This window comes from Neocloeon triangulifer, unplaced genomic scaffold, assembly GCF_031216515.1.
Source record: "Neocloeon triangulifer isolate White Clay Creek 2 clone unplaced genomic scaffold, ASM3121651v1 ptg000008l, whole genome shotgun sequence".
Classification (NCBI taxonomy): Eukaryota; Metazoa; Arthropoda; class Insecta; order Ephemeroptera; family Baetidae; genus Neocloeon; species Neocloeon triangulifer.
The window spans coordinates 4005319-4020215 of record NW_026775550.1 but is presented as its reverse complement, the minus strand read 5'-3'; the positions used below and the strand labels follow the sequence as shown (position 1 = coordinate 4020215).

At 38.0% G+C, this 14897-nt stretch overlaps 4 protein-coding genes across 4 annotated transcripts; 1 reads left to right on the top strand and 3 right to left on the bottom strand.

Moving 5' to 3' along the window:
• Window positions 1–10: 10 nt before the first annotated feature.
• LOC132194929 (ATP-dependent RNA helicase abstrakt-like) lies at window positions 11–799 on the bottom strand. The gene is made up of 4 exons (XM_059616528.1): window positions 641–799; window positions 443–586; window positions 208–390; window positions 11–147 (listed from the first exon to the last, which is right to left on the bottom strand). The coding sequence occupies exons 2-4, from the start codon at window positions 465–467 to the stop codon at window positions 11–13; spliced, it is 345 nt and encodes a 114-aa protein (XP_059472511.1). The 5' UTR covers window positions 468–586; window positions 641–799.
• Window positions 800–1302: 503 nt separating this feature from the next.
• Window positions 1303–2771, bottom strand: LOC132194668 (uncharacterized). The gene is made up of 4 exons (XM_059616094.1): window positions 2671–2771; window positions 2280–2481; window positions 1957–2184; window positions 1303–1902 (listed from the first exon to the last, which is right to left on the bottom strand). The coding sequence occupies exons 1-4, from the start codon at window positions 2686–2688 to the stop codon at window positions 1838–1840; spliced, it is 513 nt and encodes a 170-aa protein (XP_059472077.1). The 5' UTR covers window positions 2689–2771; the 3' UTR covers window positions 1303–1837.
• An 822-nt stretch (window positions 2772–3593) lies between these two features.
• On the top strand, window positions 3594–6326 carry LOC132194667 (uncharacterized). Its single transcript, XM_059616093.1, has 9 exons — window positions 3594–3635; window positions 3791–3899; window positions 3980–4289; window positions 4342–4514; window positions 4574–4657; window positions 4715–4997; window positions 5059–5307; window positions 5469–5708; window positions 5767–6326. Exons 2-9 carry the CDS (start codon window positions 3799–3801, stop codon window positions 6088–6090), a joined length of 1764 nt encoding a protein of 587 aa, XP_059472076.1. The 5' UTR covers window positions 3594–3635; window positions 3791–3798; the 3' UTR covers window positions 6091–6326.
• A 1864-nt stretch (window positions 6327–8190) lies between these two features.
• LOC132194928 (uncharacterized) lies at window positions 8191–11987 on the bottom strand. Its single transcript, XM_059616527.1, has 13 exons — window positions 11881–11987; window positions 11595–11799; window positions 10820–10993; window positions 10565–10761; window positions 10395–10503; window positions 10192–10316; window positions 9726–9809; window positions 9632–9653; window positions 9182–9361; window positions 8887–9069; window positions 8639–8835; window positions 8482–8590; window positions 8191–8420 (listed from the first exon to the last, which is right to left on the bottom strand). The coding sequence occupies exons 2-13, from the start codon at window positions 11749–11751 to the stop codon at window positions 8191–8193; spliced, it is 1767 nt and encodes a 588-aa protein (XP_059472510.1). The 5' UTR covers window positions 11752–11799; window positions 11881–11987.
• Window positions 11988–14897: the final 2910 nt, after the last annotated feature.

Below are 14897 nucleotides of genomic sequence, written 5' to 3'. Positions count from 1 at the left end.
GAGAAAAAAATTAGTAATCTGCAGCAGTGTTGGCCAAATAATCTCTTCGTCCAATGTTGGATGCCTGCTTGCTCTGGATGGCCTCCAGTTTGGGGCAGTTTGTGATCCTGTGGCCTAGACCTCCGCAGTAGCTGCAGCCACATTCATCTAAAATCGAATAAAAAGATTTTTAGAAAAGACAAAAATTTAATATATCAAGAATTTCACCTCCAAGATCCAGGTACTTTTCATTCTCAGACTGCATCGTAGCCAGGAACAAGGGCACCCTTTGCTTGGCCTCGATTAAGAAGTGCTTGAGATCAAGAAGGACGGACTCGTCATTCGACTTATTGATGAAGGTCGTGGCAATGCCAGTTTTGTCCGATCTGCCTGTACGACCAATTCTGTAGACTGTGGAAGAAGATAATTGTAAGAGCGGAGGTTTTCATAGTCGCAAGCTAACCATAATTTTCAACGTCATCTGGCATGTTGATAACGTGTTGAACATCCGCAAAGTTGAGACCCTTTGAGGCAAAGTCTGTTGCCACCAGCACGTCCTTGCTACCCTTTCTGAATGCGTCCACTGATCTCGACCTTTCCTCTTGGTCTAAAATTTTATTTATTAGCACAATCTTTCCTATAAAAAATTGATTTACAAAACCTTTTCCACCGTGGATAGCCACAGCTTCAACACCTTTGAGCAACAGGTACTCGTGGATTGCGTCCACATCCTATTTCTTCTCGGCAAAAATCAACACCGGTGGCGGTGTTTTCTGCAGACACTTGAGCAGAACACGATTTTGGCTTCCTGCTTCACATATTCAACCTCCTAAAAGTCGTTGATTATAAAACTTTGAGACTAAAATATTTATAAGAAAAACTTGCCTGTATGACATTCAAAGAGGCGGCACCTGCTCTGCCCACATTTATGGTGACAGAGGCTTTACCAAAGCTGACCTGGCAAAGTATTGGATTTTCTTGGGCATGGTGGCAGAAAAGAGCAGGGTTTGCCTCTGACCCTGTGAAGTTTGCGATTTAATATCATAAAACTCAGTTCTTGCAAATCTTTAACGTGTTGTTGGAGAACACTGAGGCCCTCTTGACTGCTTTTCTCCGGAGGAGGGCATTTTCATCGAATGTGGGCGAAGGAGTCCTCCTTTTCGAAGGTATCATTTCAGGTGGCGAAGGAAATTTTCCACAGCTGTCTGGATCTTCGGACTGTAAGATTAAATAATAATTTTAAAAAATTTGCTCCATTCTCTATGAATTCATTCCATACTAATCCCGTATGCTTTCTGAATGGCATTGTAGTCCCACAGGACAATCGGTGCCGATTGCGTTTGTGCGAATAGGGAAAGAGCTCGATTGGACTGAATTCATCATCCAAGACCACCGGCTGGTCGTTTGGTGTCTTGGCAGCGTCAAGGGGTGGAGGTATTAGACCCCTCTTAGGAGTGCTCTCACTTTGTTCAGAGTCGCCACTCATTGCAGAATATTTGGCTGAATCAAAATTTAGATATCCAGCATGTCTCTCAATCTCAATCAATCATAGCCAGTGTATGGCACAAACGAAACACTTATTTTCTCAAAGAATTATTAAATTTATATTTTTGAGGTCATATAGGAATCGAGAGATAAGACATTGAATGAATATAAGCATATTGGTTTAAATTGAACTTTGCAGAATAAAAGTGTATTTCAAGGTCTGCTGTTTTGGTGTCTGCATCTGCAGGTCACTCTTCGTCAGCTACGGATATGAGGTTTGGGCTTTTGTACTTCGAAGAATCAGGCGGTAAAAACGGCTTTTTGTTATAGAGGCTTTTGTTGGGCTTCGTCGGACTTTGGATGTGTAGGAGAACTAAGCCTGCAACGCGGCTCTGCGTTCCTGCTCATAGCGTATCAGGTCAGAGAGAGCCTCCAGACCTGAGATTTATAAGGTTTAATTAATACAAGATAATTAGCGATAAAAAAATTTACTTAAAGCCCCGTCGTATTTGATGCCGTTAGTGACGGCGACGATGAACAGGGCGTACAGCTTTCCATCAGAGGGGTTTCTCCTGATGGCTTCTCGTTGTTCTTGCGGGAGATAGTCATAGTTGAGCGGACCATCCTGAGGCGTAAATGTGACCCGCCTAATCACGCTGCCAGGGTTCCCGAGCAATCTGCGGCTCAAATGGTACACCTTGAGAGGGATGGTATCTTGGCCTGAGGAAAGTACATACATAAATTTTTTGAATTTTTTTTATCTTCATTAAGGCTTTGCGATTTTCTATATAAATAAATGAATTGAAAATTCTTACGCTCTTTAAAGTTGACTTGTTCCCCGTTGAGAAGCAAGATCAGGTATTGGGACGCCTGATTTAGATGAGTTTTGATCGCGGCGGTCCCAAAGTGGACGTTCACCCTCGGGCTGTACTTAAGGGCCTCTTCGCCGCGATCGCTCACAAAGTCCGGGATGTCCAACTGCTCCACAAAATTGGCCATGACTTTTATAGGGCTGGACTAATAGATTTTAGATTCAAAATCGAGATTTTAATGTTTATCGGCTGAGAACTCGTGAAGCGAATGTATCGAAGATTTGAAATTTGAGTTCGCAAGAAGCAACAATCAGAAATAAGAAAAAGCGTTATGATGAATATGATGAACAGGCATGGATTCGGGATTAGCCAATTAGAAGCCCTGAATTCTTACGATTTCACGTGACGTCATCACGACTAACCGCGCCCCCCGAACAGTCGTTTAAATTGTTGTTGCGAATTTTTCATTTATGTAGTTCTCGCGTTGACAATTTTATAGCATTCAGTTTTAGCGTCGATAATTAAATTATTATGTAACTTAGGATCTAATTTCAATAAATCTTGATAGGTATGTATAGATAGTGGCTTAGATATAATTAATGCTGCCAGAAAATCAATATTTTTTTTTCATGGATGGCCCAAGCCTGCTTCCCTCCTGTGTCCCCCATAGAGAGAGATGGTAGTGAGGAGAGTAAAATAGGTTATTTAACTCTCTGATAATTTCTCCTTAGATAGTAGAACTATATGGGATACGAATAAGGGCGGGGCTAGGTACCAGCTCCCATTTGATTACATTGTACCAGCTTAACATTGTGGGTATCCGCCTTTCTTCGTTTCCCATGATTCTACAATTCCTTGTCCCCCGTCTCCCCTCATTATTTTATAGAAAATCAAAGGAGCGCAATATGTGGGAAACTCAGTCCCATCCCAATGTATTCTTCTCTTTCCCACCGCTAGGTGGTGTATGAATGTTCTGGAATGTTATTTATTTTCGTCTTTTTTTCTATTGCTGGCTCCAGCTGCTCACGTATGTGCGCTCTGTCTTAATTCATGCTCATATATTTAGTTCTTGAATTCCTTTTTCCTTTTGTTATTCTGTGTTGTGTACATATTTATGTCATGGGTTTATTAAGAATCTATGATATATGTACATACTTCTATGTATTCTATTTATATTATTCAATTATGTACGTATCGGTACGTATCACACAAATTCCGCATTTATGTAGTTCCATTTTCCTGCACTGCTGAAGCTGACGAAACCTGCAGAGAGAGCAGACAAGAAAAGTGGAAAGACAGCTGAAAATAGACCGACGACTCATGACCTTTTGGAATTATCAAATTCCATTGTTTTAACCAGTTTTTACAGACTTTTCAATGCCTCTGCTTCGACAATAGAACCAATAGAATGAAATTTGAATCCACGTACTCAGCGCAACACTGCTGAGGAATTCTTAGAGTTGTTAATTGTTGTACATATCAAAATTTAAAGCAATTCTTGTTTTTTTGTTTAGAAGAAAATATGGTGCATAGGATATCCAGTAATTTACAGATGCAAAAATTTGACTTGGACACTCTTCAGTCCAAGCTGGAGTCGGTAATTGGGCGTAATTTTGTTGCACGGTATTATTATTGCAAGCTCTAGTCATATGATTTTTTTCCGTTGTAATTTTATGTGAAAAACAAATTGTAAATTTTTACAGAATATCTGCGAGAGACCTGCTCAAGAAGGAAGACATTTCGCAGCAGCAGATATTGCAGGTGCTGAGGGAAGAAATCTCGGGGCCGATCATATGCGCCCTGGACACGCTGAATCCGCAGCTGGTTCGTCTGAAGGTGCTCAAGGGCAGGTACGAGGAGACCCTGGTGACATGGCTGGCCATGAACTTTCTTGTCATCGAGTACAAGGCGCTGTGGAAGTCCATCGACAACGACTGTCCCACTTGGGACACTTCCAACGTTTGGGACAACTCGCAACAACTCTTGCAAGAGTTGATTGGCATAAATTTAAAGGTGATAAAACCCGCTATTGAATTTCATCTCATTTTAATTTTTTAATTTACAGTTTGAAGACCATCTGCTGCTGCAGATTCGAATGTCCAGTCTGAGAGTGGAATCGCAGGAAAAAGTGAAGCCTCACCTTGGTGCCCCTTGGCCCAAAATTGCGGAAACTTCAGCTATAAATCAGTACATTGACCTAATCAAGTTCCAAATTGGCTGTATCCAACAGAAATTAAGGTACTCTTTTTGAAATTTATTTTGGTAAGAAAAGTAAATTTAAAAGTAAATTAATTCAGGGTATGCGAGACAGAAGTTAAAAGCCTGGAAAAAGTTGAGAAGAAGTTTGCCAAAATGTATAAAAACCTGGAGAAAGAGGATAAGTAAATTGAATCTAGACTAAATTTTAGTGGGATGAAATTCAAATAATGATTTTTCAGATTTGGAAAGCGATCTCTGCTTGCATGTTGGAGCAAGAAAAGACCGTTGACCGCTTCCAACTTGCACATCTGGGAATTCTCTCCAGACACTCCAGCATTGTCTTATCAACTCCCAGAAGTTTCCTCACAAATAAGGACCGAAGCAAGTGGAGAGAGTGCCGCTCAGGAGGTGGCAAGGCGCTCCACCATGCATGTGTGGAGGTTTTTGGGCGAGGCCAAATGGCGCCTTCCTGGCCAAATGGTCAAGCTGGCGCACCACTTACAAGATGTAGAGAAAAGACTCGTCAGTAGTATTTGTTTTATATTATAATATATCAGATTTATTAAAATCGATCAATTTATAGGTAGAGAAGCAAGAGAAGCTAGATGAACTGGAATTGGTGGTGCAGCAGCTGAAAAAGGTCAAAAACGAAAAGAACCTTTTGCACCATGAATTAGCACGCAACAGGAAGTTCCTCACGCAGATCCTACTTGAGAAGCTGGTCAATGAAAACCAGACGCTAAAGCAGCTCAGGGTGTCCACCCGCTACCCGCAGAGCGAGGACCCTGTTGTGCAGGAACTTGTGCAAAAAAACCTTGTGCTTGAGCATCAGGTGAAAATAAGATTTTATTATTTTTCATTTAAAATATGAAAATAATAAAGTAATCGATAAGTGTTGTTGAAAAATGAAATTGCCATAATTAGTCCACTACGGATTAAGTCAAATTAATATTTAAATATAGTTAAGAAAAACTCCAAACAATATTTTGAAAGGTACAAGCGCTTGAAAGGGTTGTGGAATACAATCGAGAAGAGGCTGCGCGGCACAAAGAACGGTCCTGCAGCATCACCAACAGCCTGAACAATGCTATCAACTCGCTGGAGCAGATTGCAGTCATGTTCATTCTACACGAGCGCACCGACCAGCAACTTGTCCTGAAGCTCAGGTCGATCGTGCAGACCGACGACCATCTACAGGGCCTCGTTGGGATGCTCAATAAAGAGGACCTTTCTGTAAAAGCCCTCACTTTTTAAAATCCACTTCTGAATAAACTTATGGAATTTCTAAAAGGTACTGCAAGAGTCTTTGCAGAAAGGCAATGTGGACCAGGTGTTGTCTGACCTGGTGGAAGACCTTGACCGCCAGCAGAGTGCATTCCGTGCCCTGATGCAGCAACTGGGCCCTGAGGGTCTTGCAGTGGCCATCAGACATTTGCCTGCTGCCCAGGTAGATGCCCTTTTAGAGGCTGTGGCTGATGAGAGGCTCGACACAACAACAGAGCTTCTCAGGAGGGCTAAACCAGACGCAATTGATCTTTCGGAAGATCAAGTTGCTGAAGACCGAGTCACAAGGGTCGTCAGTCAACTGCACCAACTACTTGAACGAATTGCATGAATGAAAATTGGCATTTCTTGATATCGGTGGTATAAAATTACTGAGTTTCAATAAGTTTTTTTAATAATACTAATTGCATAATAAGATGATTGCCTATCAATAAAAAAGAAACAAAGGCAATTAAAATCAGAGGAAAATGGGAATGAGTATTTAAATATACAACAAAACATTGTGTGTAATTAAAGATTTGTTGAGATTTAATGAAATAATAAAATGAACCTATACTATCGGTACTATATAATATGTAAGTATTTTATTGCTTTCAAATTGTAAGCAAATTTTAAATAAATTGGGATAAAAAAAATGAGTTTAATATTAAACGCTTATTCGACAACATTTTCATTGACAATTCACTATAATCATTTTAAGGAAGTTTGGAATTTATATTACTTTTTATATCAGTTGCAAATAGCAATATCTATTTTCCATTCAAAAGAGAATTTGAATTATCCGAGTTTAATTTCATTAAGATTGTAAATAGTGTATTTATTAGTTTTACAATTTAATTTACATCAATGCATGAGTTGATTCCTTTCGAAAAAATTTCTTGATATTACTTTGAAATTTCGCGCCCACGCAGTTAGTGAGGCATAAGCCAATGAGAAAGTTGTGAATGAAAAGACTGTGGAGAGGAATTCGCTACTCTCAAGGTTGCCACTACTTGTTGCTATTTGCTTGTGTCTGATTCGCCGCAGCTGTCAGCAGCAGCATTCCAGCAGTGCTCAACGCAAAGAGTCGCACCACGCTTCGAGATCATTTGCGCTTTTCCGGGGCTAATCGCAGCGGAAAAACAACCCCTTCAGCATTCGTGATCCCCTGGCGAACGAAAGTTGAGTCGCAAAACAAAAAGGGCACATATTTGCTGATCTGCTTGAAGGATTGCGATTAAAGCGGCCCGTACGCCGGGTAAAGCTGAAAAATGGAATTTGTGATGTAAGACGTACAGACAGATTTGAAACATTATAATTATGTATGTATAATCTTCTCGTAAATCTTCTCGTTCTCACAGATTGAGGCCTTGATTTGGATTTTGGTGACCTTCTTTTATGCCTGTGCCTGTAGTGGCTCTGGACGAATTGGTTACATAGGCTTGTTGGTCTGCTACTCTGCTCGAGGATAACGGCGCTGACAGGTAATATTTTGCTGTAATAAAAACATTATGTAACATGGCTCATAATTTTGTATCAAAAACATTTTGTTTTATGTTTTTTATCATTAATTTTAGAGGTTTTATGAAACTTTAGGATAAAAATGAAAATATCATAAACATGTTTCCGTACGCCTCTTTTAACTTTATCAAATTAAAAAGGTTTTTTTTGTAAAAGAAAATTTATATTTTGTGTAAATAATTCTGTTATAAAAAATTTATTCAAAGTTTTGCATCAACATAGTGTAGCATAATGATTTATATAGTCAACTATTAATAATTATTACTATTTTATATAATAATTTCATATACATTCCAAAGGCTGCGGGATGAGAATGATGAGATGCTCATCAAAGTGAAAGAGGCCCGTCGTGCAACTCAAAAGCCTGAAGACCCTGTGCATTGAGAAAATTGCCAACACTCCAGAAACTGATCACCACAAATTTGCTAATTTGCGTAAGAGACCCAACATTATTTATCTTTAATTAAATGTGCTGATTTGTTTTATGTTTGATAGCTGTGACAAGCCTGATCAAATACATGGTTGAAGATGACGAAGAAAATTGCTTCCCCTTGAAGTTCTTCGAGGGTGTGATCAATCCTAACCTCAGAGTCTTTGATCTCAAACTCATCTCCCACTTGCAAAGGTCTGATAAGCACACCATCTGGAACCTGCTTCGGTCTCGCTGCGTAAGACTGGTGACCCTCAACGACACACGGAATGATGGTTGCAAGAGCATCCTTGAATTCATTCCCAGAAATCATTGACCTCGCCAAATTCGGAAACTTGCAAGAGCTTTTTGAATGATTTATTTCTACATTCCTTGCAAGGAAATTAAACATTTCCCCACCATTCTCCCACAGCTCATCAGGTAAGAAAGGAAATAATTTTGTGTAACTAAATTTTATTTCGGCATTTGTACATGGCATTAATCTTTTCTACGTCTCTTTGGCTAAGATGATGTCGTTGTGCTAAGGTCACTCCTGATTGCTGGAAAGATGAAAATTCGTTTTATATTTTTAAATTTTAAACAATTACTATAGAGCAAATTATATACCTTTGGTAAAATTGTTGGCCGACCATTTTTTGAAAAAGCCGACGCCGAATAATGCATCACACTTGAATAATCATATGGAACGCCGAAAGAAGTTGATCGAGCCTTGTTAAAGTTGTGCCTATTTGCTATTGTGCCGACAAAGATGTATTTTATTTTGACTATAGTGGCATTGCAAACGCAACATACCGTCTCGTACGTTATTCCACAAAATTTTAACGTGGCTGTCTCGGTCCAACCGTGATTGTTCATGCCAGAATCCAACAACGTGCATCAGCTCGTGAATCACCGTCCCCAGCTATTAGAAAATTCAATAAACCGTAATGCACAAAATTATCATTTTTACCAGTGTGACGCATCCAGGCGTCTGCAAGTTCATGTATTGAGGGCCTCCAGTTCTACCCACGGCGGCCCAGCATCCACTTTTCTCATTTCCAATAAAAACAAAGTCCCTCTGGACGCCGGTGTACTTTTTGAAGCGGATGCAAGTGCGAGTGTGATATTCGTTCATTGCCTTTGTAATTTGCCTCCGAGAATTTCGTGCTTTTTAAATGAAAGTTTTGAAAAATTTTACTTTTTGTATTATTCTTTTACAGAATCTCTTTGAGATTTCGTAGTAAACCACACCGCCCGGCCAGCGGAAGTTTTCGCCAATGATCCCATTTTTGCCCTCAATAGCTTGGCTGTTGTTGTAATACAGAATGTCTCCCTCGTGGTAAGAGCCCATTTCCTCTGGATAAACGTCAGATTTGCTAGTCCAGTTGGAAACTAATTTACCTGAAATGAAATATATATTTCTAAAGAAAAAAAACTCTTGAAAATACTTAAAGCAAGTAGAGAGGCTCACCTACTGTATTCAAATTAATTAATTTATTTAATTTAAACATACCAATTGTGTAGTCCTGCTGCCCTTGGCTGATGTTCCAACTCATCTCTCGCAGCCTGTCCACTTCATTGCTGTGCAACTTTAAATCAAATAATAATGGCACAGCCTGACTGAGAACCAATAAATGGGCCACAAAGGCACCCTTTGTCAATGTGATTGACATTTCCTTGTGCCTGTTCAGATCTTGTTTAATAACTTAATAACTCCCTCTATATCATCAAGATCTTTATATATTCTCCGGCGTGAGATTTGAACTTGATAACGAAAGTGTGCTCAGCATATGATAAAAACTTTTTAAAAAGATCAGTGGGTCATATATTAATCATATTAGATCTTGATCCAATTTTAAAAGAGCCTCTGAATGATTGAGACATTCGCCTTGAACTACTAGCTCAGTTAAATTTCATGTGATTCAAAAACTTGTCCCAATTGAAACAAACTAATGAGGACTACAGAAATGAAACGCATAGCAGTTCTTGCATGCATTAACTTAAAATTACTGTTTTTTTTTATTTCTGAAAACGAGACAGATCAAGTTTGCTCAAACCTGGCAATTGTACATAGCGTTAATTTTTCTAATGTCGGACTGGCTGAATCCATAGCGTTGGCCGAGGTAGGTGGTGGTTGCAAACTATAGGAAAGGAAAATAAATTAAAACGCAATAATTTAAGTAACGAAGAGATTGGGATTTTCCTCGATGCGAAAATTTTTTTAAATAAAAAACAAATGGCTCTACCAGTTTTGGTCACGAATAGGTTGGTAATTATATGTGTTTAGTTTTCAGATAAATGTGGTGTTTTTTTTTTTCAATTTTTCCGATTTTTTTTATATTCTTCTTGCTCATGAAATAGGGTCGCAAACCGTGACCAAAACTGGTAGAGCCGTTTTATCTTCGAATAAAAACAATTTTTGTAACGAGAAAAAGCCCATTTCAATGATCATCTCTGCGAGATTTTCTTCGATTGAAATAATTGATTAAATAATTCATTAACTATAGTTAATGAAAATCGCACCTTTGGCTCGATTGTTGGGTTTCCATTTGAGGAGAAAGACTTTGCCGAATAGTGCATCACACTGCCGTAGTCATAAGCCACCCCAAACGCTGTTGAACTCCGAATATTAAAGTTGGACTCGGTTCCTGTCAAGTTGTAAATTTTTTTCAATTTTTTTTCGTTTCACAAATTATTCTGTTTTTTGTAAAAGATTGATCACTCGCCTGATTGGATATTCTGCCACAAAATGTTCACGTAAGTGTCCCTGTCTGTGCGCGAGTGCTCGTGGAAAAAGCCAACGGTGTGCATCAACTCGTGGATAGCCGTTCCAACCTAATATGAAAATTCATTTTATTTTGTCCGGCGTAAACTGATCAAATTCTTATTTTCACACCATTGTCACGCAGCCGGGAATCTGCAAATTGACGTACTGAGCGCCGCCGATCCTTCCGACCGTCGCCCAGCACCCTGTATTGTCGCTCTTGATGATCAGGTGGTCGCGCTGGGTGCCGTTGTAAGGTTTGAACCTGATGCATGTGTTGGCGTGGTACGCGTTTATTGCTTGTTGGATCAAGTTAAGTTGATTCGCGTCTGCAAAAAAAAATGCCGATTGAAAAATTTGTGGTCAATTTAAAATTATAGTCCCAACCAAAGGTGCCCTGAATGGAGTAGTAAATCTCGGCATTTGGCCACCGATAGCTCGTGCTAATGATTCCGTTTCTTCCCTGATTAGTGGGCAGTGTAAGAATGTCACCTTCCAGGTACGCGCCGAGCTCCTCAGGGTTGACCCCAGAATCGGGATGCCAATTGTCTACTGCTGCGCCTGAAATCAAATATTTTTTTTTTAATTGGACATCAACGTTTGGACATTAATTAAAAATAATTTAACACAACAAATTTGAGCTACCTGCAGCCTTGATCAAATTCAAACCAGATTCAAACAATTTGAAAACTACCAAAAAAAAAATAATCTATAAAAAAATATATAATAATAATTTTGACTTACAAAATAGTTAATAGTTACGGCGCAAGTAAAATAAGTTAAGTTTCAAAATGGTCAATTTCAAAAGTTTTCAAATCAGTTTTAATCCTAGAAATTGCATTTAATCAAACATTAAATTCAGGTTGTTTTGTACAGATTGCTCGGCGATTCTGTAAGGGAAATTTGCCATAGAAAATTATTTTCTTTGAATTTGAGTCCTGCTCCACTCATATTTTGAGTCAATCCCATTTACAGACTTATTACGTAATTTTCAGAAATGGATTATTCAAAGTTTAAATTATTAATTAACAAATTTTTTTAAATTTTATTATTTTCATTTAAAATTTTATCAACGAAAAGCCTCCCTCAAATGTTAAAAATTTTTCGAAAAAAACATTGACATACAAATAGAAAGGAAAAAGAAAATTGAACAGCGACTTACCAACATTGAGGTCTGGTTTTCCAATACTCTGCGTTCTGATTCCTCTGATGACGGCCGCGTGCGCCTCGTCATTGTGCTCCTCAAACGGCTCCTGCTGCACAGGGCTGGCCAGAATCGCCGGCAAGAGAAGCGCAATGCACAAGTAAAGCTTATTCATTTCTGACTAGTGCGAGATATTGTGCAAAAACTTCTGTTTATATGAAGTCTAGAGTCGGAAGGAAAGGAAACACCGGCGTGTTATGGAAATAATATTTAATATAGCCTTTGTGGTCAGAAGTTATCTTACCTGCGTCGTGGGTGCGTGATGTGTGAGGCTGGCGAATTCGCGAGCTCCTTATTAAGCAATCCGGCGACCGCGTTTATCGCCTCAGCCGAGGATAATTAATTTTTATTAAAGCATTGCGATGATGTTTGCCGCCTTTATTGCAGCGCATCATATAGAAATGAGCGGCGTGCAGATTTTTATTTGAACAGGCCGCGAGTTACCAAATCTCTGTCGCACGCGCCCGCACCTGCGACGACATTTTTCCACGCGTCCCCGTAGATTTGTTTATTCAAAGATAACCCAACGAAAAAATACTGCATGCAAATTCATACTTTTTGCCACGGCCGTAAATAGCATAAACTTGGATTTTGTAATGATTTGCTTACTCGGAATAATAATTATTTAAATTAGAATTTAAAAATTAAAATAATATTTAGCCTGTAAAAAAATTGCTGACTAAAACTGTAGGGCTATTAAAGGTGGGGTGCCGGCAAGTGATTGTAAAACGCGTGACTCGATATTGGCCATGTTGGTGCAAGAAATCTGGCTGTAAAAAAGCTTGAGTTGTTTCAATTTTATGGCTCCAATGTATGTACAAGACAAAGATTATTGTGAGGTATGGCAAAATATTGAATAAAAAAGTTTACACAATATATAGCACCAGGAATTTAGTATTGGCTTATCAGAAATAATTAATGTTAAGTAATAAAGAACCTTTTAATCAAATCGCCAAAAAAATTTTATTTTTAATGATGAAATTTTGTGGATTTTTATAACGGACCAAAATTTTCTGCAATTCAAAAGCTTTTTGAAGCCAAAAAGCACAATAATTCCAATTAGTATCAGTCATAATTAATTATTTTCCCCTCTCTAAATTTTGCATAATTTTTTTTTTTTTAAACAAAACTTTCCAAGAACAAAATCATAATAAATTTTCCTGCCAGAACAAGGCTATTTGAACTATTGCATGAAGTAAAAAAAAAAAAAAACTTGGAAAAAGAGCTTTATTTTACGTACCTAATTCTTTAATAGTTGTTATTATGTCATAAAACATGACCCTCTACTATCTTGCTAAATTTTACAAGTGTCTAGGAAAAAGGAAACACTCGCTAATATAAATAAGTAGGTCATTAAGTCATCTTTTACCACCGCACTTGTACATACACTCAAGACAATTAAATTTTAAACACAAACCTTGATATATATTATCATTTTTTTTTTATTGTGAAACTCTGACCTGAAAATAATTTGGAACTGTTTGAGTTTGAATGTAAATTTTTTTGATCAATTTTGGTTTTTATTTTTTTTTCATTGCATTTATTTATAATTATTCCGAAACTAGGAAAACTGGCCCTGCTCGAGCAACTGGCCATTGGGTGCCCAATTAAAAAGACCTTCAGTAAAATGTGGGCCAATCTGCTTGTGCTGCTCCCCAACCTCAAGTTGGTCTCGACGCGCCCCCTTGTGTCCCGTCGATGGACACGGAGCTTCCCTTAGAAGTATCCAAATTGGCCTCTACGCCTAAGTCAACTTAAACTTGATCTTTCGAGCCCTTCCTTTGAGTCTTTTGACCCTGGAATGGTGCCTGCAGTCAAAACTCTGCTTCTTGTGTCATCCAGGACTGTTTTTCCTCTGGAAAGACGTTGCCGAAGTTGATAGCTCTCAAAAGCGTCAAAAATTTAGCAGTCCGAGGATCTGTCTGTCCAGAGGCATATTCTTAGAGCTGAATGGAGCCAATATTGAGATGCTGAAGGTCAGTTTTAACCTTAAAATTAATGTTGTTTTACACATTATTTTAATCTGTTTTAATAATTTGTTTTGAAAATGACAAGGTTATGGTTATTAAATTATTTGCAGCCAAGCAAGTCAATCATCCATTGCTGGATTTGACCCTCCCCAAATGCTGTAACTCATAATTGACTTTCTTGGAGAGAATTTATCATACAAAATAATAATAATGAATAAAAAAAATCATAAGAATTATGAAATTTTTGAGGAAAATAATCAATAAGCTTTAAATTAAAAATAATAATTAATCACAGAAATGTAGAAAATTGGGCTTGTCAAACAAAACAACGCTGTTTTGTTCAATTTTTGCAACGAGGACAAGCCCGATGTTCTTCATGTCCATGATCATCTCCTTGAGTGGCTTCTTCAAACAAATAATTAATCACAATGAATTTAACTAAAAATTTTTGGAAAACAAATATACTTTTTTCCCCAATTGTTTCATTTCATTCTTCACGTGCTAAAATTTTGTTGTCTTTTCTGGTAAATTATGGCATGTCGTTGTTCTGATTAATAATTTATTAAGAATTGAATTGAAGAATTTTTTTCGTACAAATGAGAAAGATATATTTTCTGGTGCCTTTTTCTAGTAAATGAGTGCTTCCCAAGAATACAAAATAAATGGAATAAAAAAAAGCTGAAAGGTAAATTTATTTATTTGTTTTATAAAATTAGTCATGATCGACGTTCTCTTGAACCGCGTTGAGATATCGCGCCTCACTACAGAAAGCCTTGCTGGAACAGCGAGGAAAGCGGAGGTGGTCGGAAAATAAACTATAATCTCTTCACGAAAATCACGTCGGCGCTTTTTTTAAACCAAATTGATCCATCATCGCGGCAGGCCCAAACGCCCAAACCTCGTTCAACAGGCCGTGCGTTCGAAAATCGCTATATTAGTGATTCCATCGAATTTTTTTCACAATTATTTGAAATTATTTCTCTTCCTCTCCTTCTCAAAATCAATACTGATTAAAATCATTCCCGTAATTGAAATAACTTCACCAATTTTTCTAAAGCTTTTTGAGAAGAGAAACTCCATCGTTGACGTTTTAGAATATCACTGATCAAAGATTTTTCATTTCCGGCAGCGGACCTTCAATAAGAAAATTGCCAATTGAAAAGGATTCTTTAACTTTAAATACATATATCATTGCTCAGTTAGTATAGTAACATTTTTTCAAATAGTTGCCAATGAAATTTTATTGATATATCACAGAGGCATTTGCTGCCCATATACATCGATCATAAAT